At 43.7% G+C, this 24706-nt stretch overlaps 1 protein-coding gene across 4 annotated transcripts in view; it reads right to left on the reverse strand.

The window, feature by feature from the left end:
- Positions 1-209: 209 nt before the first annotated feature.
- Positions 210-24706, reverse strand: part of DCX (doublecortin) — an 82630-nt gene continuing 58133 nt past the window's right edge. For 2 of the 4 annotated variants that reach the window (XM_088172951.1, XM_088172952.1), the window contains 3 exons: positions 20700-20822; positions 14137-14231; positions 210-11895 (listed from right to left, as the gene is read on the reverse strand). In XM_088172951.1, coding sequence (XP_088029077.1) covers positions 11839-11895; positions 14137-14231; positions 20700-20822 — 275 coding nt within the window. In that variant the 3' untranslated portion in view covers positions 210-11838. Of the gene's footprint in view, positions 11896-14136; positions 14232-20684; positions 20823-24706 lie in introns of all 4 variants that reach the window. The other 2 variants (XM_014877159.2, XM_088172950.1) reach the window with 1 other exon arrangement.

Raw genomic sequence — 24706 nt, forward strand, 5'->3', positions numbered from 1 at the left:
CTCTGCATAAGTTGGGCAGCTTCAGTCAGGCAGATTTATATCTTAATTAATTCAGGGGCATCAAATTCCCTCCCCAGCTTCTTTTTCTTTTTTCTGCTTTTATACAAGTGGGGCAGATTTGGGAAAGCTGAGGTATCAAAATGAATGAGTGTTCTATAATTCACAAGTCACAGTCAACACACACTCCACAAATAAAAGCCTCAGAAAGGTTTTTATCGGCCTAAATATTGAAACCAAATTTTATTTTTTGAAAATGACATTACACACATCTTGCAAATGTACATTTAGATGAGAAAACAATGAGTAACAAATATTGAGAGCAAAGCTATAAAGTGGACAGGTTCTCTGCTGCATGGCATTGCATTACAAGAATACTCAGACCCGGGATGGTTATTACAAGTAGTAAAAACAGTTCACAACACCTCACAAAAATGGAATTTTTTCCTAGTCAAATCTTCTGACAAAAGGAAAGGGAGAAGAGCCATAGGGAATAGAGGTGTGGATCTAGGTACACTTTGTGATTTTGTGGCACGGCTTTTTGGGGTTTCTTTAAGTCCATTTCTTACAAAATGCATCTTTGTGAGTGACCCCATCTTTTCCAAGACTCTGCCCGTTTTCTGTCCTCCACTGCCAACAGAACCACAGCTAATAAACAAGGAGCCCCTTGTACTCAACTCAGAGCTCGGGAGTGTGGAGAAGGAGCTGTCTACAGACCCCCCCGACAACATAATTCCCGTATCCCATCCCCACCCCCTCGCTGTGTATCCAGGAAAATCAAAAGTGTGTGCAAACTCCGCAAATCAGGGGCCGTGGGACGAGTCCCAGGGACAGCCACCACTGCCAGGAGTGGAGGCCACGGCCAACAGCGCTCGTGCCTCTCTTGCCCCAGCTGCAGTGGCCCAGCAGCACCTCACCCTCCACCAGAGCCAAACTTCCAAAGGCTGGACTCGCTCCCCAGCTCCAGCAGAGTGGGGCACTGATCAGAGGGGACTGATCAGAGGGGATTGATCAGAGGGGATTGATCAGAGGGGACTGATCAGAGGGGACTGATCATCTCCACCTGCTGTACCCTGGAAGTTGGATCTGATCAACGTGCCAAGGCAAGGCACTGCGAGAAGTACGTTCCCCGAGAGAACCTGTTGAGAACTGCTTTTCAAACCTGGTCGGTTATCTTTTTATTTATGCCCAAATCTGTACTTTACAACCACGAGAGAGAGAGAGAGACAAAGAGTAAGAGAGAGGGAGAGAGAGAGAGAGAATCTTTCCAGGAGGAAAGGAAGAGCTAATTAAGAAAAGAGAGGTACAGGACCATGCATTTACTCTCAAGAGCTTGTTCACGAGCAAGCCAACATTTCTAACACTACAACCACTCATCTACATCTGTTTGCTAAGTAACTGAGTTCTACCTACAACTAGAGAGCAGAAGGGGTCTTTTTATTTTCTTCCCCCTCCCTTTAAAATGTCAATAAAAATGTTTTCTGTACAAGTTGAATGGCACAAAAGGTGGTTAAAATGCTAAATAACTCACCACAAATGGAGAATGCAAAATTAGTTCAAAACATGCATGGACTGTGTACAGGTAAGCAAGGAATCATTGGCATAAAGCTGCAATATATTACAAGATGATACAGTTGAGATCTTTTGGAATAACCTCTGCTTGTTCTGTCCCTTTGAAGAGACCTTCACATAAAAATTCAGCATAAAAGGAATTCAAGGTATGTATCCAAGCAGGAAGTTAACTATGGGCAACGTTATCTGTCTGAAGAGAAAAGCATTTCCCCTCCCCTTCCACACACTCCCCCAAGGTACAAAAGTCAACATGATCAGCATTGCTGCAGGCTTGCCAAAAAGAAAGGTTAGACAGGTCTGGGGTAGGAGAACAAAAGCACCATTTAAATTAATAGCTCTTTGTACAATGTCATTAATTAAATACCTTATTCTTTAAACAAAAACATCCTGAAGTTTACCAATCCCACCAAAATAACCACGGACCCCTTCCCACCCCCGTGTCCTCCAAGGTTATGTACACAGAGTTTAAAGTATACCAGCTAAACTTTAAACCCAGCTGCCCCTCCAACCCCCACCCTCTGAACAACAAGAGAAAAATGAAAGTGGCCTCTCAGTTATATTATATTGCAGCTTTGTTGTTAATGAGGAAATCACACAAACTTGATGAATGGCCTAAGACAGTAATCCATGATCAGGTTCCAGGTCAGCTGCAGCTCTCCCTCCCTAATCCATTGTCAGGTTCCAGGTCACATCTCCCCCCTCAGCACCCCTGGGAGCTGCAGGGTCCTGAGCAAAGGCAGCTCCTGCTCTCCACACCAGAGCAGTGAGGCTGAGGGCATGGGAGCTGCTCACCTCAGCTTGGGACAGGATTTGTAACTGAGAAAGCAGACCAAGGCTAGTGACAGCAAAGCCAGCAGGCTGATCCTCCTTTCCTGTGCTTCCAGGCTAGACAGTGTCACAAAATCTAGAGAATTATGGAGGGGAATGTGTCATCTCAGAGAATAGATTGGCTAGACAGGTTTTCTCTTTCCAAAAGACCCTGTGTGTCTTCTAATTGCTAATCACAGCTGTACTAGGACTGCCCCGGTGCTAAAGCTGCTTGGATCACCCATCATTCTAATAAGAAGCAAACTAACAACAATTTCACATGTCAGAATTTAGCATGTAATTGTAACTCACAGGCTTCCTTGTTCTTACATTCAATGCTCCTGCTTCACCATATCTAAAAACACCAATTAGCAGTGCAATTAATTCCCCAGATATTCTTCTTTTTAGGCAGATGCATCTTTAGACATCACACTAAATCTGGAAAAAACTCCTTTGTCTTAAAGAGAGGGAGAGAAAGGAAAAAAAGCAACCCCCCCTTTGACTGTATGGTCAGCGTGAGAGGGAAACACAATATCACAGGATTTCACCTGCCACCTGCTAAGGAAAGTGAATGACAAGTCCATCCATATGTGCTCTGCAATGGTTAGAAGCAGATGGAGAAAAGCAGCCATGCTGTAATTAAAAAAAAAAATACTCCCCCAACATAACCCCAAAACCCAAACAACAATAAAAATTAACCCCATGAAATGTTTCTCAGGGATTCTCTGAAAATAAAAATTTTCATGTTGAGAACTGGGCCTGGGCCCAAGGTTGGGATCCATTTGGTTCCTTACAGGTATTTCCTAAGTCTGACCCTGTGCATGGGTTTCCAGGGTTTGGTTCTGGCTCTCCCTGACCAGCTGCCACCACCGTGTTCCATCCTGACTGCACGTGCCAGGTGAGTCCCTGTCCTCTGCAACAAACCCCACTCTGCAAATGTGACTCCAATTTAGCTCCATTTCCTGTATGTAACTCTTGCAATGAGAGATGGAAGAACCAGCTTGGATAAAACTCAAAAGCAGCCTTGAGTTTAGATGAGTCACCTAAAATGAACCTTTCTTTTTATTCCAGAGACACTTGGCAATGCTTTTCTCTAAAAACCAAGCCAACCTTAAATCTCTATTCTGCCTGGTACTAGAGTAGAAAAATATTGGTAGAAATAGAAATACTACTTCTAGTTCCATAAACCTGCTGGGCTCAGGGCATGTCTGTTGGTAGGCTGAGTGAGAGTAAAGTGATATAAAGTCAACACTCTTTAGAAGCAAAAAATATAGAGGAGGCCCTGATTTGCTGAGGTTCCTTGTTTAATTTTCGATTCTAGAACTTTTAAGGTATTTCAACAAACTATTTCAGCTTTATCATTAACTATAATTAAACTACACAAAATATCTCCCACCTCTAACTTGCTATTCGAGGTCCATACAAGAGATCACTTTATAACTGGGGTCAGTGAGGTTTCCTCTGCAAAGGCTGCAGCTGTCACCCAGGAAACTGAATCTGCACTCAAGTAATCAATCACACGAGAATTATCAACAGTAATCAATCTTTGAAATAGGAGACCAACCTTGGACCAAATAGATTCATAAATTAATTACAGAGGAGCTTCTGCCTGGTTAAAGCAGCAGAAAATTAGGTGTATTGGGTTCCATTTGCATTATATTGAGTGTTTTAAAATTTATGGAAATAAAAGAGATGCAATCTTTATGCAACAAAAAAAAATCTGAGACTATACAACAAAAAAAGTGTTTGGATAAGTCAGTTATTTTGTGATTTAGAATTAAATTCACAAGCACTGTAACTCAACTGAATTTAGGATAAAGATCTCATGAGAAAACCAGTGTTAAACACAGATGCCCTTGTTCAGCACGGACTTCCTATTGCTGTGGTGGCTCAGCAGCTCTCACACAGGGGCTGGGCATTTCCTGGGCAAGGTCAGCCTCAGCCCTGTGCCCACACAGCAAACCCAGCAAACCTCCCCGAGGAGTCTGTCCTGCTTTTCACCCTGGCTGCCAGAGTTTGCTGAACTCTGTGGGAAGGGCTGGGAGGCTCTGAGGTGCCCTCATTATTCTCCTGCTTTCCCAGAGTGCCAGGTTGGTGCTGATCAATGATTTCTGATCTGCTATTTCTGATCTGACACAGGCAGGAGTGCAAATAAACCCAACCCACAACTTGGTGCTGCCCTTCAGCCCAGGGTTGGATCTTCCCTTGAGGGAAGGCTCTGCTGGCAGGAGAGGAGCTCACACCAGCTTCTCCTGCCTGCAGCCAGGTTTGGCTTTATTTCTGCCGAGGGGAGGGGGACAGACAGTGACTCTCAGCAAACAGCCACGAGCTGCTGCTGCTCCTCTGTCCAAGCCAAGCCACACATCCTCAATTAGCCCCAGCCTCCTTCTTTGTTTGTCCTCGGAATTTCTTGGCTTTTGTCTTTCATTATTCCCACACATCAGTGGCACTGACATGTCCTGTGCTGTGCCTCGTGGTCTCCTTGCCATTGGGTTTTCTCTGAGGCTCCAGCTCATTTCATGACTCAGTACCTACCCCTACCTCCTAACAAACATCCCCCACCATTCCTCTAATGGCTTTTCCCTTCATTTCCTGTGTTTTCCATCCTGGCATCTTTCCCTGATGATGCCAACTTTCTTTTCTTCAGCTGACAGATTAACTACTGCCAAGATTTGTTAATTCCCTTTGGGCATCCTCCTTTTTCTTCAGTTTGAATGATAAACTGTCAGACCTAGAAACTTCCAAACTGGCTCAAGTGTCCTGAGTTCATGGAGATAAAGAGCAAGAGTCACAAGAATTGAATGAGTTCAAGTGCACTAAGCAAGGACACTGCAAGGCAGCTCTCTCCCATGTAGACATCTCGCCACGAACACTTTCTAAACAAGGTTTTCAACACCTGGCCCACTGTTTTCTTGGTAGAAAGCCACTGAAGTAATTAGATTTATTCACTGTTTGTAAACACAAGGTCCATATTTTGACTACTAGCACGAATTGTCCCTGATATGTACATCTAACAAAAAGAGGGGCAGTGGGAGCTGTATTTAGGCTGCTGGATCAGGGTATGATTGATGAGGGTATTTCCTTCCTCCCAGGGATGTTGCTGGCTCCCCCATGGTTTCAATGGGGAACTAAAAATGAGATATCTGTCTTTCACCATGACTGAAATATTTAAGCATTTTTACAGCAGAGTTTTGAGAGAGCCAGATGTCTGTGAGAGACTTGCCAGAGATACAGTTTGCTCCTGTACAGTGTTCAGACTTTGCTGAGCAATGAATACATTTTAAAACCAAGCTCTTTGTATCAGCTTATCTCAAAGCACTCTACAGGTGGAGGGAAACTGGGACCAGCCCTCTGTGCACTGGAACAAGGAGAAGTGATCTGTCCAGAGCTGTGCCACACCCCAACAGCTCTGAAACCCCAATGGCTCTGAAACCTCACTGCTGAATCCACTAGGTTTGATTCTCATTTGCTCAGAAGCTCATATATTGGCCAAAAATAGGTGTTGATGTGTTTAACCTCCTCTAAGCAGTGTCCCAAGGGTTGGACAGTGGTCTGTGACCCCCAAACCTCCCATTTTCACCTGCAGGTGTAGTACTCACACCATGGCCTGCAGCTGGGATCCTGTCAGAGCAGCTGTGCAATGGGATTGCTGGGAAAAGCCTTTCCATCCACCTACTTCTATTCCCTGAAAATCTCCCCTCTCCCTTTTAAACCTGTGGGTTTGTCAGCTTGGCCTCAGACCTTCAATCATCACTGATTAGAACTGTTCCAGAGGAAACAAAACAAAACAAAGAGGGGTCTATCCACTGCTGCTCCCAGCCTTTCACCTGCAGGCACCAGGAGAAAGCAGCTCTTAAGCCAGGGGCAGAGGAGGAGGATGAAGAACATCTGAACAGCAGAATCAACCACCACTGCAGCAAACCCAGCCCTGTTCACTCCACACTGAGGAGCAGCTGTGACACACAAGACTCAGCTTTAACATTTCCTGAGATACTGTGGAGAGGCTCAGATTCATGCAGATCACAGAGGCATCAGCCAGAAGAAATCTGTGGCTCTGGAGACAACAATTTTCAAGAGATGGGCTAAATACCTCAAGAATTAAAGTGTGCCTTGTCTCCTTTGGTCAAGGCCATTGAACCCTAGGCCTTGCTGGGCACATGCACAGTCCTGCTTCTGAAGCCCAAGGGCTGTTAGAAGGCACTTAAAGTCTTCACCTTCCTGCTCTCACCATGATGCATCAATCACACCAAGGTGGGGTTTTCAGCTGCATCTCTGCCAGATGTATTGTGGAAAGCACTCGTCCTGTTACAGGGACTGACCTGACTCTTTAGATACACAGAAAAAAGATCCTCATCTTGTGCCATCCATTTGCTTCTACAAAGAACCTCACCAGTCCCAAACGTTGTCCCAGCCTGCTTCCATCAGCAACCAGAAAAATAACCTGGAGCCTAAGTCACCACGTGGAAAAGATGTTTTGTTCCATTGTGGTGGTGATCAGAACCTGGTGTGTGGCAAACACACCCCTACAGAGCTTTTCTCTGGTTATGGATTGTCTTAGCTTGAGGAGACACTTTCTAGACTAATTTTATATCTACTTTACTTGGCTATTTTTTTATCCCTTTCTCTAAAAATTACTCTGCCTCTACTACAGTGAAAGAGAACTCTCTGTTGCTTTGCATGGCTGTGGGTCACTGAGGTCAGTGGCAAAATCACTCTCAGCACACTGGGGAAGGCTCTGACTGGAAAATCCACACTGAGCCCCTGCAGAGAAGATGCCACTTCCAGGGATGGCTGTCCCTGGAACAGTGTCTGGGTAGGGATTCAGCCTGGAATCCCAGAGCACTCCCACAGGGTGTGCTGGGAAGCAGCAGGAAGAGCAGCACTGACCTCAAAGGCATGAAAAAGCAAAGACAAGGCATCCTAGAAAATGTTATCCACATGGATAAGGAGAAACTAACACTTTAATGCCCTTGTTTCCCATTGGAAATGCCTGGGTGTAACACTGCTTTGCTGTTTGCCACAATTTTTAGTTCTACCTCCGTTTTTCCCCTTCGAAAGTACTGAACAAGCAAATGAGAGAGAAATAGCAGCTCGACCAAGTGTGGGGTTTTTTGTATGCCTACACGTGTGCTAGCTGAGCATGAGAGAGATGTGGGAGTTGTTTTCTAAGCAGGATTCTTCTATTGTCTATGGAAATAACACAATTAGTGTTTCTAGCTCCTGAGAAGACCAGAAATAATGTGCAGGTATTGGAAACACAGGCAGTGAGAAGAAAAGCTGCTTCCAACTCCCACCACCAAGTGAAATCCCATTATCAAACTCTTTCCAAATCATTTCACGATATTTAGCTGGTGGAACTGAACTAGCTCCAAATTTTATACCAGATGAGGCTTTAAACCAGAAACTTCAGGATTATAAATGCTTTAAGTAATAAAAATCCCAAGGCTGAAGGTTTTGCTGCATTGCTCTCATCTTATACAGTCAAGACCATCACCTGAGTATAAAAATGTTAAACCCCCTCAGTCTGTGTTATTCCTTCTTAATGACTGTCTGAAACAGGGATCTTTATATACAAATTTGCTAAATTATACTGAATAAAGGCAGATTTCAAAGAAACAAAGCCCTGCTACTTTAAGAGTTTCTCCAATTTGTTTTTAAATACTGTATTGTTTTAAAACAATATCGTCTCAGTGATTCAATTAGTCTCTGAAAGCACTAAAGGCAGCCTCATGAGGCAAATTAGACAGGGTTTTTATAGCAGAATTAATATGGCAAATCCTTATATCATGTGGAGCTTTATGTGCTTGTAAATGTTAAAAAAAATAAATATGAAAGGTGAACTCTGGAGTATATAGTGGAATTATTATCATCTGCTCCAGGATCTCACAGGGTCTGGAATTGCTATAGTATATTGGAAGCAATTATTAATTCACAGCAGTTCAGGAAAGCTTTCTGACCAAACCCAAGCTTAATCTCGTGATAACTCAACAGGAGTAAAGCACGTGCTAAAATTTAAGCTTTTAAGTTCTTTCCTGGATCAGGGCTGTCCTTCTGTTTAAATAACTAAAATCTGATGCCTGTGCACTGTTTCTCTTTGTATTCAAATCTAGATGAGGGATCCTACAAAGCCAAAGATAACTAGTTCTGAATGTATATAACATTCCACATGCATTTCTGTACAAGAACTCATGCAATATTGGCATTAATACAGACTTCACTCTATGCTACAGCTGAAATGCTCACTGACTTCTACTGCCCAGGCATTTCTACCTAGAAAATTGCTTCTTAAAAGTTGGGAGTTCGACCTCATACCCTGTTTTCTTTGTGGCTTCTGCTGGTTTGAATGGCTATTTTTCCCACTGAACAATTTATTTTAATTTTTTAGGCCTTTTCAAGGTCCCCCTAATTCCCCCTGAAGGAATTTCTGGGCTCAGCCCCACCACGGGATGATCCTTATGCAAAGAAAGCTGCATTCCCAAGGGAGAGCTGGCAGGATCAGGTTTTAGATGTGTCACCAGGTGCAGCTCAGGAGGAAGAGCTCAGTGGTTCCTTACTGATGCTCCACCAGGAAAAGCATCTCCAAATAACCAAACAGAGCTTTTGGCAGGAAGGAGAGGAATCCCTTCTCAACGACCATCCAAACAAAGGATCATTCCTCCCTTGGGATCCTTCCTCTTACACAAACTGCACTCACAGACACTGGGTGAGAGCATCTCCCAGTTTCCTTCCCTCCCACCAGCAGCTCCAGCAGCTCAGGCTGCAGAGAGCAGCCCAGGAGAGCAAAGATTTGGGATTCCTGGTGGATGTCCTGCACTGAGCAGCAAGAGAACCTGGATGGAACTGCATGTCCTGATTTATCTGAGGAAAGGTGGCAGGACAGGCTCACCCTGACTGTGACAGGAATGGCCTCTGTCCCCGTGTGACAACACCCTGAACTGCAGTTCCAGCCCATCCATGGCTACTGCTCGGGGTCCCTGGAAAGGCAGAGGCTCAGGGAGGGACTCTGACATTTCCACCAACAGAACAGGGGAGAGAGTAAAAGCATGTCAAATTATGTGTCCCACTAAAGCTTTCCCTAAGACAAAAGCTCTGGTGAATAATATTGTTATTAGCATTACCAAGGCCTTTGACATCCTTATGCTTAAGAAAGTCCTTTTTGCTCATGACCAATGTCTACAGTAGCACTCACAGGATTAAACAGCCAAAAATTAGCACCCATAACCAAATCTGCACCCAGAATATTTCAGCACCTTCTGTTAGAGGATCTGAAAGCACTTGACAAATGTTAGCCAACATTTGGCCTCACAACCCCCAGTGAGGTAGAACAGAGCTGTCCCTGCAGGGACAGACAGACAGATTGAGGCACAGGGTTACTCAGAGACCTGCTCCCATTCAGACACAAAATTCAGCAATGCCAAGGGCTGAGAGCTGTGCTGACTACTGCACCCAAGCTTTGTCCACAGCACCATCCTTCCCCCCACCAAACCCTCAACACGAGCCCTTAGCCTGTGAACTAACCCCAGGATTCTATTTACAATATTTAAAATGACCAGTTAGCAGTTGTGCAGCCAGAGAGTTATTCAATCAAATGAAGCTATCAGTGAGAATAAATGGTTTCTTGTGCAAAACTCTGGGTGTAAATGATCATGCACTAACACTACCGGGTGCAAATTGGTGCATGATAACTCCGACCCCTTGACAATTCCCAATCCTGGCCTCTCTCTGATAAATCTCTTCTAAAAAGTTGCATTATAAGTATGATCACACGAGCCTTGAAAGATGCAGCCTGCACAGATTGTTTCACCCCAGTGATGCAAGCAAACAAAAGGTGGAGTGGCTTTGGGAACAACCCAGCATTCATGGAGCATCAAACATCAAAAGGATAAAATCCATCCTAATCACAAGGGGTTGCAAGGCAACAGGGAGTAGGTGTCTATGTTGGAAAAAAAAAAAAAAGGCAAATAGAGCAACAAAGAAAGACTTGATTGCACAGATTTCATTTAGGTAAAGTTCTGCAAGAATCAGTTTCATCAAAGCTTAGTCCATGAGGGAGGGAGGCAATGGCAGCTGGCCTGGGACAAAGCTTCGGCGCAGTAAAAACCACCAGCCCTGCGTGAGGAGATGAATTTTGCATTCTGGAGGAGGCATTTCTGATTAATAAAAGCAAAAGCTTTCTCTAAATACAGCGAGTTCGTTTTTCTCAGATAGAAGAGTTTCTTAAAATACGGGTTTCAGAACATCACAAAACTTCATTTGTTATATAAGTAGAGAATCTGGCCATAGTTAGGAATACTGAAGTGTAAAAAATCAAATACCTAGTTTTAAACATTACAAAAACTATCAAAACATTCAATATTTTGAATTGACCATTTCCCCCCCTACACGTGTCTGTTTTGGCAGCAATGACAAGATTTCTAAACTGAGTTGCTGTTATTATTGTTCTGCAGTTGTGGTTGGTTTTTTTTGTACTTTTTTTTTCTGAATGTGTTTTTTAAACAAAAGAAAATTACCAGCTTTTATAAAAAAGAAGGAGCTTGAATCCTTACTCCCAAAACACAGATACAAGGTTTTCCTCTATAAAAAGTGTATTGATTTTTTGCTATAAAAAGTGACCTATAGGGTGTCAAACCTGAAAACAAATTCTCACAGTGTTTTCAGTGTTGGCTGTTCACAAGGCATTACTGTTACAAACAGAGATAGAGAGATACCATAGGGGAGGTATAAATATTTGTTACCAGCTAGCAGCATCCTTGGATTGCATGTGGAAGGTGTTGTACTCCAGATAACTCAGCCGATTTATGGTTTTTTGCTTAATTATTAAAAAAAACCCCAAACCCAAACAGTATTTGAATAATTTGAATTATTGTACTAACCTTACTTAGCATCTGACACAATCACTCCTAATCTCATCCAAGCTTCTGCTGGCATATTAAGCATCAAACTAGAAATTCCCTTCCTGCCCTCCACAATAAAACCAAGACCAGTTGGAATGCAGGTGCCAAAAGTGGGGCTGTGAATGAGGAGCAGTGAGCTGGCAGAGGCTGGCAGTTTGCACTGGTGGAGAACATCATCTGCTCTGCTCCAGCTTGCAAATTGCTCAGCAAGGGCTCCATTTGCACACCTCCAGGGGAGCTACTCTACTAACACTAGGAAAACCACATGGCTGCAGCAGAAGAAGAAATCATAGAAGAAAATGGGAAATGCACGGAATCGTTGGCACGTCGGCCCCAAATTTCTCACAATGCCCATTTTGCACCCCTGTAACTCAGAAGAATGGTATCCCTCTATCTCTAAAGACTGGCAGGTGTTGGTTTGTGGCACAGAGAGGAGAAATCACAGAACAAAAATGACATTTAACCGTGTGTCCTTTGACTTGAAAGCACCAGTCACCTATCTGCTTGTTTTGGCAGAGGTACTTTGCCGTATCCCAAATGCAATATGGACATTTCACTCCGTGCTGCTCTACATGGAGTCTCCAAGGGAATCCGAGTCATCCAAGGACAGAGGCAGGTACAAGTCCTGTAGGGAGAAAGGAGGAAATGTTAACTCTCACCACCAGCTCCCACCCTTGGCCACGCAGAAGGGAGCAGCTGAGTGTGCTCAGTTCTGGCAGCTCCGAGGGTGGAATGCACTGGGCTCACCACAGTCCAGGGAGTTCCAGGCTAAAATCAAGGCAGGCTCCTTGCACAGAGGAGCAAGAGCATCTCTGTTCCTGATGACTGTTCCAGAAGTGTTTTTTTATTGTTCTGGATCAATGTGTCCATTCCAGCACATGCATGAAAGAGCAGCACCTTGCCTTAAACACATCTCTTTAAACCTAAGTCCACAATAAAGGCTCTTATCTTGGTTTGACAGCTGCCCTCAGGACAAATCTCCAGGAAAATCACATGTTCCATGGTTTATTCTCTATTTTATGTAACTTTTAATCAGTTGGAAAAGTTAATAAAGTAATCCCAAGTTTATTATTTGGATCAAGTGCTCAATGTAAAGCTTTTCCAGTGTCTCTTTCTGGAGTAACCATTTTATTCCAGTTGTTTACAGTTCTGTGTGGGACAAGGTACAGGACCCAGCTCAAGGGCTTAAAGCTCTCCTGGGATCTTATTGAACTCTGACACACACACAGAGGTTATAACTGTGAGCAAAATGAAGAAAACCCCAAATATTCAGGAAGGAAATTCACAGAAACCCTGATAAAAGAAGAGGTAAATTAGGACTTTGTGGTGAACTCAACCTAAGCATTTATCACTTGAGCTTTAAGGGGAAAAAAGAAAAGCGATTTCATCATGAGCAGGAAATTGCTTCTGGGAGAAAGACAATGATGCATGAATATTCTGGTAACCTAAAATGCTGCATTTGTGTTTTCTGATTGGCTTAACTTAGTGGAGAAAATCATAGCTGGGTTGGCTTTGCCCTCAGCAGTCACCATCTATTACAAATGGTCTCAGGGCTGCACAGGAAAGGTCATAAATCAGCCAGCTGAAAACATACATAAAACATTAAAAAGGTGAGCTTTACTTGTTTTGACCAAGGAACAAATTCTCATTTCCAAAGTTCTAAACGAGATGGAAAGTTTGGAAAATACCTTGTGCTGAAGCAAAGGATGCAGTTTGCAGCATTACTTCTGCTGAACTGATGAACTCACACCATGGGCCAAATTCTGTTCTCAATTATAAATTAATAATAAATCTGGAGACATTGTGTTAAATTTGGTATGTTTTCTCAGACTTAGAGAAGTTGAGAACAGAGTGAGATCCCTAGGAAAACACAGTTTTCATTTGGATTCAGCTCTGCCTTTGTTAAGCAGAATTAGTTCAACCCCTGCAATCTGGCCCATGGTGGGTTCCATGTGGCTGCTGACTGCAAAACCTCAGCACCACCAGAATTTTTTAATTATCCTTCAAAAACTTTGGGTCAATGCTTTCGAAGTCAGGCTGAGAGGAACATTCTGTTTACTCAAGAGAAACCCCCCAGACTTCCTCTCACACCTGCATTTGTGTCCAAGCTCCAATTCCTGTATCAAGTGAAAACTGTTGGAAGCAGCACTGTGGCTATTCCAGAAATGCAAAGGAAATGAAAGTCAGAACTCAGCACAGAGTGGCCCTGAATAACAGGAACTGAAAATGCTGTGACAGCTGCTGTACCTTTTAAATAAATCAATACATGAATTATCCATGAGCCAGCACAGGTTTCCTGATCTCTGCCAGGATGCTGTGCTACCTGTTGGCCACGCTGTTTGTGACCAGCTACTGTTCCACAACACATTTTCCACACCAGCTGTAAGAATCACCTGCTTCCTGTAAAACAGAGCATGGCTTTAAATAATTCAAAAAAATAAATTCTTGAGGAGCATCATTAAAGTGATGTCTTAGAGCTCCAGTAACATTTGCATTGCTTCTGCTGTTTAATGGGCCTGATTTGACAACACTTGAGGCTTTTCAGGACAGGAGGGTTTACATGAAACCACATCCATCAGTGATTTTTTTTTAAATAGTGGTACAAGCTCGTGGTTAAGTTGTCTCCTCTGATCCCTCTGGATAGTCTCCAGCACACATCAGCAACTCCAGGGGAAGAGTCAGGCCAGTGCTTTGCTCACCACCTTGCCCAAAAGGACAACTTTTACAGGTAAAGGGCCAAACTCCACTGTTTGAACATCAGGAGTTGCTGTTATTCTTCCAGAGGATATGGCCATGGCTCCAGTGTCACACAGATCTGAGGGGCTGGGCCAGAAGGAGGTGTAGTAAGGTATAAGAAACGTAATACCTTGTGCTTACGGAGGCTCCCTGGGCTGGTGGGTGTGGAGATCGGGGACTGCTTGGATTTGGGTGTGGACAGCTGGCTGCTGGAGGTCCCGTTGGCTGGCAGAAAACAAGACACAAGCTGGAAATCAGGCAAGCAAGGGGAAGATTTTTCTCCTTTGGGGAGATGGAAGGTCTCCAAACATTTAACACCATGGTTTATTCATGTTAGGCAGGAGAAAAAAACCAAAAAAACAAAAAACAAAAAACAAAAAACCACAAGCAAACAGCATAGCTATAAACATAACTCAAGGATTTCAGCTGCTCAGGGTGAAAATACAGCTGCAAAAGTTTCAGCTGCAAAATACGGTGAGATCCGAAATTAATTGAGGGAGCAATATTTCACACAACAAATATTCACCAAGTCGATCCAAGGCACACATCACCAGAAAAACAGAAAGAGAATTTCTGTGTTCTCAAAGTGTTTAAGGGCATGACTGGGAACCAGAGGCTGAAGATGTCCTGGATCCTACACAAGCAATGTCAGATGTCAATTATACACATTAAAAATTAGACAAACAGCAGCCTGGAATGCCCTGGCTGTAGTTTTCTATGGTTGGGATTAAGTGACCTAAGAGCCTGAAGGAATTATGCTTTCAGTTTTAACAGCTGGGTCTGCAAATCAGTTACTCAAAATTCATCAAGTACTTGAGTGTCTGGAGGAGACTGAAGAAGTGTATAAAGGATCATAGAATAAAATGTGTGAATGTTGTATTTTTGAGAGTAAAACCAGAACAGCTCTTGCTTTTATGCCTAAGAAACCTCACTCTTCTCTGTTACCTCCTTGTGAGAAACAGGGATAGTTCAGGTTTGCAGCAAAGGCAGAGGTCAAAGAGGTGTGAAAAGAAACCTGTTCTCAAAGCCACGGGACAAAAGAGGAGCTGCCAGCACGTTGAAGTAGCTCGGATGCAACAAATTCATGGTGGTGTGGCTCCTCTGCCTTCACACCCATCATTTCCATGCATTTCCTCCTTTTTTGGAAGAAGTTATTCATCACAGCTTTTTTCCCCCATCACAAATGCACCTTGCTGAGGAAATGGATATTTTTAAAAGATGGTAGAAATAATGATTTCTAGATAATTGGGGAACAGAGTGACCCTTCACCTCCCTATCCCACTCAGACCATTCTTTATTGATAGGGGAGAAAACCTGTTCTGGAAAGGCAGAAGCTGTTTCCTGCTGGCCCCTGCACTGAGCTGTGCCACTCTACAGCATGAGCTGCCTCCAGGCTGGTGGGGAAAAACAGTAGAGTTCTCTAACTATATGCCAAATAATGAAGGCAATTCAGTAAAAAAGAACTTGGATCTCTTTTATGTTTTATTTCACTGAGTGAATTTGTGTTTCCTATTAAAGAAAATGTGGGGAACAAGAGGACTGATATAATCTCCATTAGCTAGAATCCATTTCCAATTTCTAAAATGCCTGTTTCTTTATCTCCAATTGTCACTGATCCTTCCTAAGCTGAAGAATGTCACCTAAGACCTCTGCAAAAACCCCAATTTCCCTTCCACAAACAAGACTGGAACAACAGCAGAGCCAGTGTGCAGCAAAATGGATATAATTGCTGCAGGGCAGGACAGAAATTCCCTAATACAATGAGAGTTTTAAGTGCTACAGCAGGCAGTAAATATTTTATGAGCATCAACAAAAAAACAGATGTGACATCCAAATCAGAAATGGAATGAGATGGATGGATGGTGTTACAAATACAGCAGAATTCTGCACCAGGAGCAACAATGAAGAAGCCCAGTTTAATTTTCTCTGCCTGCTAATGAAGAATAGTGTTCATAAGGAAGCTTGCCTGCATTTCCTTTGAAATGAAATGCAAGAAAATAACAGGAGGCAAAGAGCAGGTCCCAGCTGGTGCATAACACTGCTGCTCCACTAAAATCTGCTGATGATTTAGGGTAGCTCAGGATCTCACCTACACTCAGCTATTAGGAACTGTTCTTTAGAACCAGCTTTCATTTCAATTCTTTGGGCTTTTCCCACCATTTTATTCTTTGTGCATTTTGGCTTATTCGTGGCATTGTATTTGCTCGGCAACATCAATTTACCTTAAAGTGTAGAGAATGTCATATCCTTTAATTGCAGGAGCAAGTAATCTCTACAGGATCCTCACCTCCCCCCAGGCACGAGGCAGTCTGTGCTCAGGAGAGAAATCAGCCTTGTCCAGCACATGGGAGGGAGGATGGAGAACATTCCTGTCATGTTTGAGGTGGGAGATCCAGGTAAACTGAATTCTCTGTCTGCTTTTCCCCCACAGCTGTTTCAGAATCACAGAATGGTTTGGGTTGTAAGGGATCTTAAAGCTCATCCCATTCCATCCCCTCTCATGGGCAGGGACACCTTCCACCATCCCACATTGCTCCAAGCTCCATCCAACCTGGCCTTGGACACTTCCAGGGATCCAAGGGCAGCCACAGCTGCTCTGGGCACCCTGTGCCAGGGCCTCACCACCCCCACAGCAAAGAATTTCTTGTTAATACCTAAACCTGTCCTCCTTCATCTTCAGTCCATTCCCCCTTTGTCCTATCACTCTATGCCCTTGTCAAAAGTCGCTCTTCAGCCTTTTTTAGGCCCTTTTTAGCAAGGTTTATAATATGGAATTGTTCCCTCAGTGTTGCTTAGGTTTGCTGGGATGACTGGGGCTCTGGTTCTGAATTTCCAGTGCTGATAAGCACCAAGACCTGCAAATGAGGTGAGCGAGATCCATCTTTTGAACTCATGTTTCTGTCCACAAACAGAAATGGAAAAAGCAGGACCTGAGGTTCACAGTGAGTGCTCAAAATGTGTGGAGATAGATATTTCTACTTGTTAAATAAGGTTAATAATCTGTGCTTGATTGGGGTTTCCAGCATTCTGCAAATAAGATCCCAGTCTGAGGAGCTCGTACAGCACAAGAGTGAGAGGAAGGACTGTGAAATCCATTGGTAGTTTTGTCTGTAGGTCAGGGTTTGAAGTGCTACCAGGAAAATAAGGAAAGAGAACAAGCAAAACAAGGACAGCAGGAAGAAAATTTAGAAATGGCAGCTTGTTCAGAGAGCATGAGCCTTCCTGCCCTTCAGGACAGAAAACAAAGCCTCAGGAGTGGAAGAACTCAGATTGCACAGGCATCCTTTGCTCAGGCACCTCCAAACCTCCAGGCACTCAGCTCTGCAGTACTGGCACCCTTTTCCCTGTGTTTGGTGAGGGGATCTCTCCTGGGTGTGCCCCATGGGCTGGCAGTGAGCAGGACACAGCAGGGGACAAGCAGGGGACAAGCAGGGGATGAGCAGCTCTGTCCCGTGTGCCATTCCCCAGACTTCTGCTGCCTTTGGACACACTCATCTATAATGACCCCTGGGAGCAGCCCTGCAGCCAGGACAGACGGACACTGGGTCTGTTTGCTAATTGCTGCTGCCTGGTGAGTGTGCTTTTGTCCCTCTGTCCATTAGTGGACTAAGACTTTAAGGTCCTGCACAGCCTCAGAGCCCTGCTCGTATTCTCCCTGAGCCAAATCAAGGCAAAGACATTTTCAAATTTCAGTTCAGGTACCTGCAACCCTGTCTTGGTTTTAAAAATCCTAAGTTCTCCTCTCACAGCACATGTTTTTATACAACTGAACCCTTGTTTGGTATGTCAGTTAGTGTAAGATAAATTCATGTTTTTATAACAAAAAAAGAATGGCAAATGACGTCATTATTTTCTCTCCTGTATTTCTCCCCTGAGATTTAGCTCTGGCTTTTGCTTTGTCTGACTCCTTATTGGAGCAGTCTGTTCAAGAAATTCTGCCAAACTTCATGCTGACCCTACTCCATTTAAATCTCATGGATCAGAGCAGAAGCACAGAGACTTCTCTCCCTATGCTCAGTTTTCCTCTGTCTTGTTAGGAGAAGGAATTGGATGGTGCCTTGCAGGTGTGGTTTAGTATGGATTCCACTGCTCTAAGCTGTGTCTTTTAGCAAAGCTGACTCCCTAGGAGGAAAATTTGAAGCTAGAAATACATGGAAGCTTTGGAACTCCAATTTTGCCAGAAATCCACTGGCATTGCTTAGGAAGTAAAGATGTGGGTTGGGATTAGTGAAGGAAGGGAGAAAGGATTTCCCTTGGGAATACAAGGATTGGGGTGTGTTCCCATCCCTTAGTGCAAGACACTTCTTTGTTCTGCATTCACTCATTTCATTTTCATTCATTCATTTAAATGACTGCATGGTGAGAGAAAAGCACCGTGCCAAAAAAACCCCAATGTTTGAATTGGTTCTGTGGATTTGCTACCTCACTTTTTTGGATATCCTGGGAGCTGAAGTGCTCTGCTGCCTAAAAGGATTGAACTTTTCACACTGAGGCCCTGACACCTCACTCTGAATTGGGTTCAGACTCCTCTCACCCAAAGATTTACCTCCAAACCTGCACTGACATCAGTACCCAGATATGTCACAATGGCCTTGGAGACCTTGGTGGGAAAAAAAAGATACAGAAACCTACACAGAAAAGAACTGGAAAGAACAGAAACAACACAAAACCAAGAAAACTCTCATGAATTTCCACATGACAACCACAGCAGAGTGAAGGACAACAAAGACAAAAGGTAGAAATGGGTAGGAGAGTACACACATAGCAGAGATATTGCATATATTTGAAGTAAAACTCCTTTTAAATAGTTTTCATGCATTAAATGCGTGAGATTCTGTGGGGAAAAAAATAGGTCAGATCATCTTTTATTAATCAGACTTCATTCAGCTTTCTTTGCTTTTTGAATGTGATAACTGCAAAATCCCATCTAAATGTAAATATTGATTCTTAAAAGATGTGTAAATCCACTTAATTTATTACCAATTCAATACAAGAACACAGAATGGTATTCTTTCTTCTCTCTGTCCTGAGAAAACAAGAGTCTTCTATTTTCCAGTAGTGAAAGAGCTCAGTCTTTTTCATTCTTATTAAGCAGGACAAGTGCCATTTTTTCCTTTATTGAAATTACAGGAAAGCACGAAAGACTCTTGTCTGGACAGATTAAAGAAACCTGATTTGCTCTTCATTACTGACCTTAACTCCAGGAACTGGTTATTGTTCAGCCTTTCTGGTTGTTTTAATCTCCCTCTGAAAAGCTCTGCTAAGTGTGTTCATTAAAGCTCATCAGATGAGTCACCATCCTGGGCCTGGAGTCGCTCAGTCAGTTAAAATCAGGCACACAATAATTGCCATTTCATATTAAACTCTATGTTCATGCAGTAAACTCTGGTTCTGGTGGGAATCAGCACCTGATGCTTGTGGAGAAGGTTCAAAGCTGCTCATGCATGAGCTGACTCCCACATCACTGAATGTTACTTCAGGGTTTTTGTAAATCAACATCACGTTTCCCATTGTGCCTCCAGTGTGCCTAAACAGCTTTAGCAGGCATTTGGGATTGTGAAAGTGTTAAATTATGGCAAGCCTGAGTTTGAGAATAGCCAACAATGGAATTGTGAAGAAAAGCTTTATGAATGCAAAATCACCTTAGAGAGAAATAGTTTTTTTAAAAATACAGTCTTGGCATGTGCCAACCAATTTCCCACTGTCTCTTTAGGTAGCTGAAGAACACCCACACATCCTACACAAATGAACTGCTTCCTGGGAAACCCTTCTGACTACTGCCAAGAAATTTTTTTATCTAATAATCTATTTCTGCTGATGGTCAGCTGTTGTGTGATGTTCCCATGCAATATGCAGCATGTCAGCATGATGGTGAAAAGGAATTTCTGGTTTATATCACCTGTGTTGATGCTGTGGGACACCTGAACTCAAGCTGTGAAGCTCTCCTGGAATTCTGACATGTTTTATTGACGACTTGGCCATTTTAATGAGAGGCCGTGTCTGGTTCTCTTTTGGAACACAACAGGCAGGTGGGTGAGAGATCAATCAAAACCCCAGAAACTCTCCATGACTCTACAAACTATCAATTACCAGAGTTACTGAATTTGCAGCCCAGCCTTGGACTGACAGCTCTGCAGCTCTCCATGTGTGCTACTGAAGAAGGAGGGAGGCATTTCAAACACTGCAAGCTGCTGCAGTAAATTAGGATTCCCATTTTCCTTCTCTTCCATTACTGAATGAGTGTCTCAGTGTCCCATCAATAAACCCATCACCAGTTCTGCAATTTCAAGGTCACTGATCTCCTTTGAATGATGATTGTAAGGAGCCACTCCTGACCTGTGCAATAATCATCATTGGCTTTGCACAGGAGGTTACCCTAAATCACTCTGTATCTACAGGGACCATCTGGGAGCACTGTGGGCCCTGATTTCAGAGATTATGAACTTCTTTTAAAATATTTCTGTGGAAGGAGGCTGTGAGACAACTCAAGCCACAACCTGGGGACCAAGCGCACCAATGGGGATTTGCACCAACGGGAAATTCCTTCCCAATATTTATTAAGCACCCCTGTAGCTGCTTATTTCCAAAATACACCCAAGTTTCCTTTACAAACACAGGGAGTTTGTGCTTTTTCCCTTGAGCAGAGTGAAGCCCAGACAGCAAGAAACAATCACTCACCATCTTGGTGGTTACCTGAATCGGCCGGGGACTTGCTGCGGCGCATGGGCGCGGGGCTCTTGGCAGAGCTCTTCTGAGGGGTGGGGGAGGATTTGCTGCCCGTGGCACCTGCTGGGCTCCCCTTCATCACCCGGCACTCTGGGGAAACACAGACACACCTGGTTATGTTTCTTGCCCTCCCTGGTGAGAAGCAGCCATGGGCCAGATCAGTGCCTGGTCCCCAAAGAGATGTAGTCCTGTCCTAAGATCTGACAGGAAGGTCTCACAGATGTTATGTATAACAGAAATGAATGTAGAATTTGAAGAAAGAGTAGAAATAATAGCAAGTTTTGACATAGAAGAAAAGAATTGCTGAGCCAGTCTTACTGGATAACTAAGAAGGCCAAAGGTATGTTAGTATGTGAGTTGGAAGGGGCTTTTATGGCTTAGAGCAAAGGATAAATCCACTTCAAACAGAAGATGTTTTTACTGAGCAAAAAGATCTTCATAGGCAAACAAAAAAGCTAATGTTGCAAGCAGAAAAAATATCTCAAAATTTTTCCATTGCCAGAAAACTGAAAAACAACTTCTAGCTTAAACTGTAACATAATAACTTTTATAATTGGAAAATAGTAACATGAATACGGTAATGTCAGTAGTTATGATAGGCTATAGTAAATAGTATGATAGGCTATTACTACTATAGTATAGTAATAGTAAAAGTATTGATTGGTTGTCATGTTTTAAGATGCTCTGCAATAAAAAGTATATAATGCATTGTAACCAGAACTAGAGTTGGCTTCAGACAAGCCTACAGCTGTGACTGAAAAGATTTGGGCTGGGCTCTTGTCACCCACAACCCGTGAATTGCTGTATCCTCTGGATACAAGAAACAGCATTTTAAATAATAAATAAATTGCTCTATCCTCTGGATACAATAAACAGCATTTTAAAGAGCAACCTAAAGTCCCACATCCCTCATTTCAGCTCTTACAATGCAGAAAATACGAAGGGCAAGGGAAAAGCTGATTTCATCCCTTGTTCTCCAGGGTGAAAGGAGACTCTTCAAGGGGAGGGCAAAGAGAACAGCTCTGCTCCTCTAGAGGAGGTGCTGAGACTCTGTGGGTGTCAGGCTGGCTCCTACCTGTGTCCTACCAAACATTTTCTGCCCTTCCCTTTCCCTTGGCTCTCATGAGCACAATGAAAATGGTCAACAGTGACTGAGGGAACACTCAGGCCAAGAAAATCCAGTTAATTTGCTGTAACCCTGCCATGAAAACCCGGTGACAGGAATGATGAGTGCCCTTTCTGCAGGTGCAGGAACAGCTCATGGTGTGCTGTGAAGTCTCCAAGTGGCAGATGGGGCAGCTGCCCCAGGAGGCTTTCACCCAGCTGGAATCAGCCTCTTCTGTCTTCAACAAGCTGCAACTTTTCAGATGCAGAAAGCAAAGGAGACAAAATGGTTTTACAAAGCACATCCTCCGTCCTGGCCACTTGTCCCTTTCAGCAAGGTTTGTATAAACAAGCCCAGGAGATTTATGTGCTGGAAGACGTGAGCAGATGGAACCCCAACTGTGCTTTCCTAAAAAATAAATAGGCCAGGAAGAGTGGAAAATGTAAACATGATCTACAGAGTCCTGCAGAGGGGAACTGAAATGCTAACAAACCTCCACGTGTCCCAGGATTTCAGGCATGCCTGATCTTCAAAACCAGCCTTTATTTACACTGAGAGCTCACAGAAAAAGAACTTCCTACCCCTCAAGTTATTAACTTAACCCAGTTAAGAAGAAGGCAATAAAAAAGGGATTTCCTCTTTGTCAAATGTTAGCTGGTCCCACCTCATCTCCTCCAACAGCTTGTCCTCACCAAGATGTGAAAAATGTGTCATTTTCACAGATGTGAATTACGTGTTCCACATGCAGGCAGATTTTTATGGAAAGTTTAGCTCAGCCCCACATGCTCCACACTGAGGACCCCTGGAATGGAGTCCCCAGTGGAATTAAGGCAGCACAGAGCAGATAAATAATTGGTCAACCAAAAGCAAGCTGTCTGGCCTAAATGTACATGTTATTTAACTATATATCAGTGTATCTACGAAAATGTAATTGCCTTAAATTTTTCCCCAGGCTTTCCTCATTCTCAGCCAGCCAAGGATCCATCTCTGCTTCTTCCAGATGGTTTGAGAGAGAGTTTTGCTGCTGGGCCATGCAGCACAAGAATGTGAGGAGAGGGCCTTGTGCTCCAGGGGATGCTGCATGGCAAGAACTAAACCTAAAGTCAGCTTATTTTGTCTCCTGCTAAATCAATTTTGGAAATTGTAAATCAGGGATAGAAAAAGTTGTGGGTTTTTTCCTTCAAAAATAATTAAATTTTCACAGATGATGTCACAGAAAGGCTTGTGGAGGTCCAGCACCAACACAGCCCCATTTTTTTATACATGAAGAGCAGTAGTGATGTCGTGAGGGGGCTCAAATGATGTCAGGCAGCTGTGTTTAGTCACCTGAACTACTCACTAAAAAAAATAAACTAAGAAGTAAAAATATTTCATGTTAGGTCTCTGCAAGAGCTTCCAAATTTATCTTCTTCTCAGGGGAGTAATTCCTTGGAAGGAAACCTGGCTTTGCATTTTCCAGCACAGAAAGGCTGACTCTGAGGAATTCCTCCAGCTCAGCCCTTGGCAAGTGTCAGCACACCAGAGGCAACCCCTGAGCTTCTGCAGGAGGTGGAAACCTGGCTGGGCTGAGGCTGGGGTAAAAAGGCCTCTAAATGTCACCAAAGTGTGACATTCCCAGCATGCTGAAAGCAGTGGGTACAAAAGGGACAGAGCAATGTCACCTGGAGGTGCTCAGCAGCAGGGATTAGAGGGTGGAAGCTGTGCTGGGCAGCCAGGAGGAAAGAAATTACATAATCCTCTCTTGTGCTGTTTCTCTTTTTGTTTCCTGATGTCCTGCCAGAGTGAACATAATAACCAGCAATCCTGGTGTGTGTCATCCAAACAGGCAAGAGAAATTTCCCCGTGACAGAGGAGATTTTAGTGATGTCTTGAGGAGCTGGAACAGAGGCTACACACAGTGTTGAGGAGAATAAAATGGGTATTTATTGTGAGGCCTACAAAGCCACACCCCAGCAATATCAGTGCCACAGTGGTGGCCCCTGCCTGGATGGCTCCAAGATGGAAGCAAAGGAGGGGTTGGTCACAAAATCTTACACTTTTATAGGTTTTGGTTCATTTGCATGAACCCACCCTCCACCTTTCCACGGAGTTTGTGCTCAGGGCCTGAAGTTTGGCGAAACTGTCCTTGAGTTCTTAACTAGAATAGGACTGTTCTGTCTTCATCACCCCAGCACATCAGAAAAGCACATCCAAGGAGAATAGGAAAACTTCAAACTAAAGGCATCATTTGTAAGTGACACTCATTTGCAGAACCTCAGGATTCACAGCTCTCCTGGAATGAGGAAAGGTGATGGGGGTTCAGTGGGAATGAGGTGCTGAGGCTCCTCCTCTTCCTCAGAGCTGCAGGGCTCCCCTGGAAATACCTCTGGAGCTACTCACTGCCTTCCCAACAGCAAACTTGGCTTCTTTCTGCTGGAGGAGTGAGCAGTGAGCAGCAGTGAAGGCAGAGAGCTGGGCTTCCCATCCAGTTGTTCTGCCAGGACTGCATCCAAGCTGTTTTCCAGCGTGGAGCTCCCTGTGGAGCTGACTCAACTGCTGAGTGGCAAAAAACACCGTGAAGCTCGGCTTACAGATCACTTCCCCAGCCTGACACAGGCTTCATTCTCTGCCTGCAAAGTCTCAGCTGAACCTTGGAAGCTTTCTTTGAATTACCCAAGACCATCAAATAGGTTCATCTGGAGTGCACAGGTCAGAAGTACCAGCACTAAAATAAAATCAGGCTTGCAAAGGAGTAATGAAAAAAACACAGTGTTTGGAGATTAGAGGCTGCTTGACTTCCTGGCATCCAGCAAAAATCTCTTTGGTCCTCAATACAGAGTTTGCAGCATATAGGACAGGATGGGGCTAGTGTTCCTTATACAGCACACCT

Source organism: Sturnus vulgaris, chromosome 14 (assembly GCF_052056855.1).
Source record: "Sturnus vulgaris isolate bStuVul1 chromosome 14, bStuVul1.hap1, whole genome shotgun sequence".
Classification (NCBI taxonomy): domain Eukaryota; kingdom Metazoa; phylum Chordata; class Aves; order Passeriformes; family Sturnidae; genus Sturnus; species Sturnus vulgaris.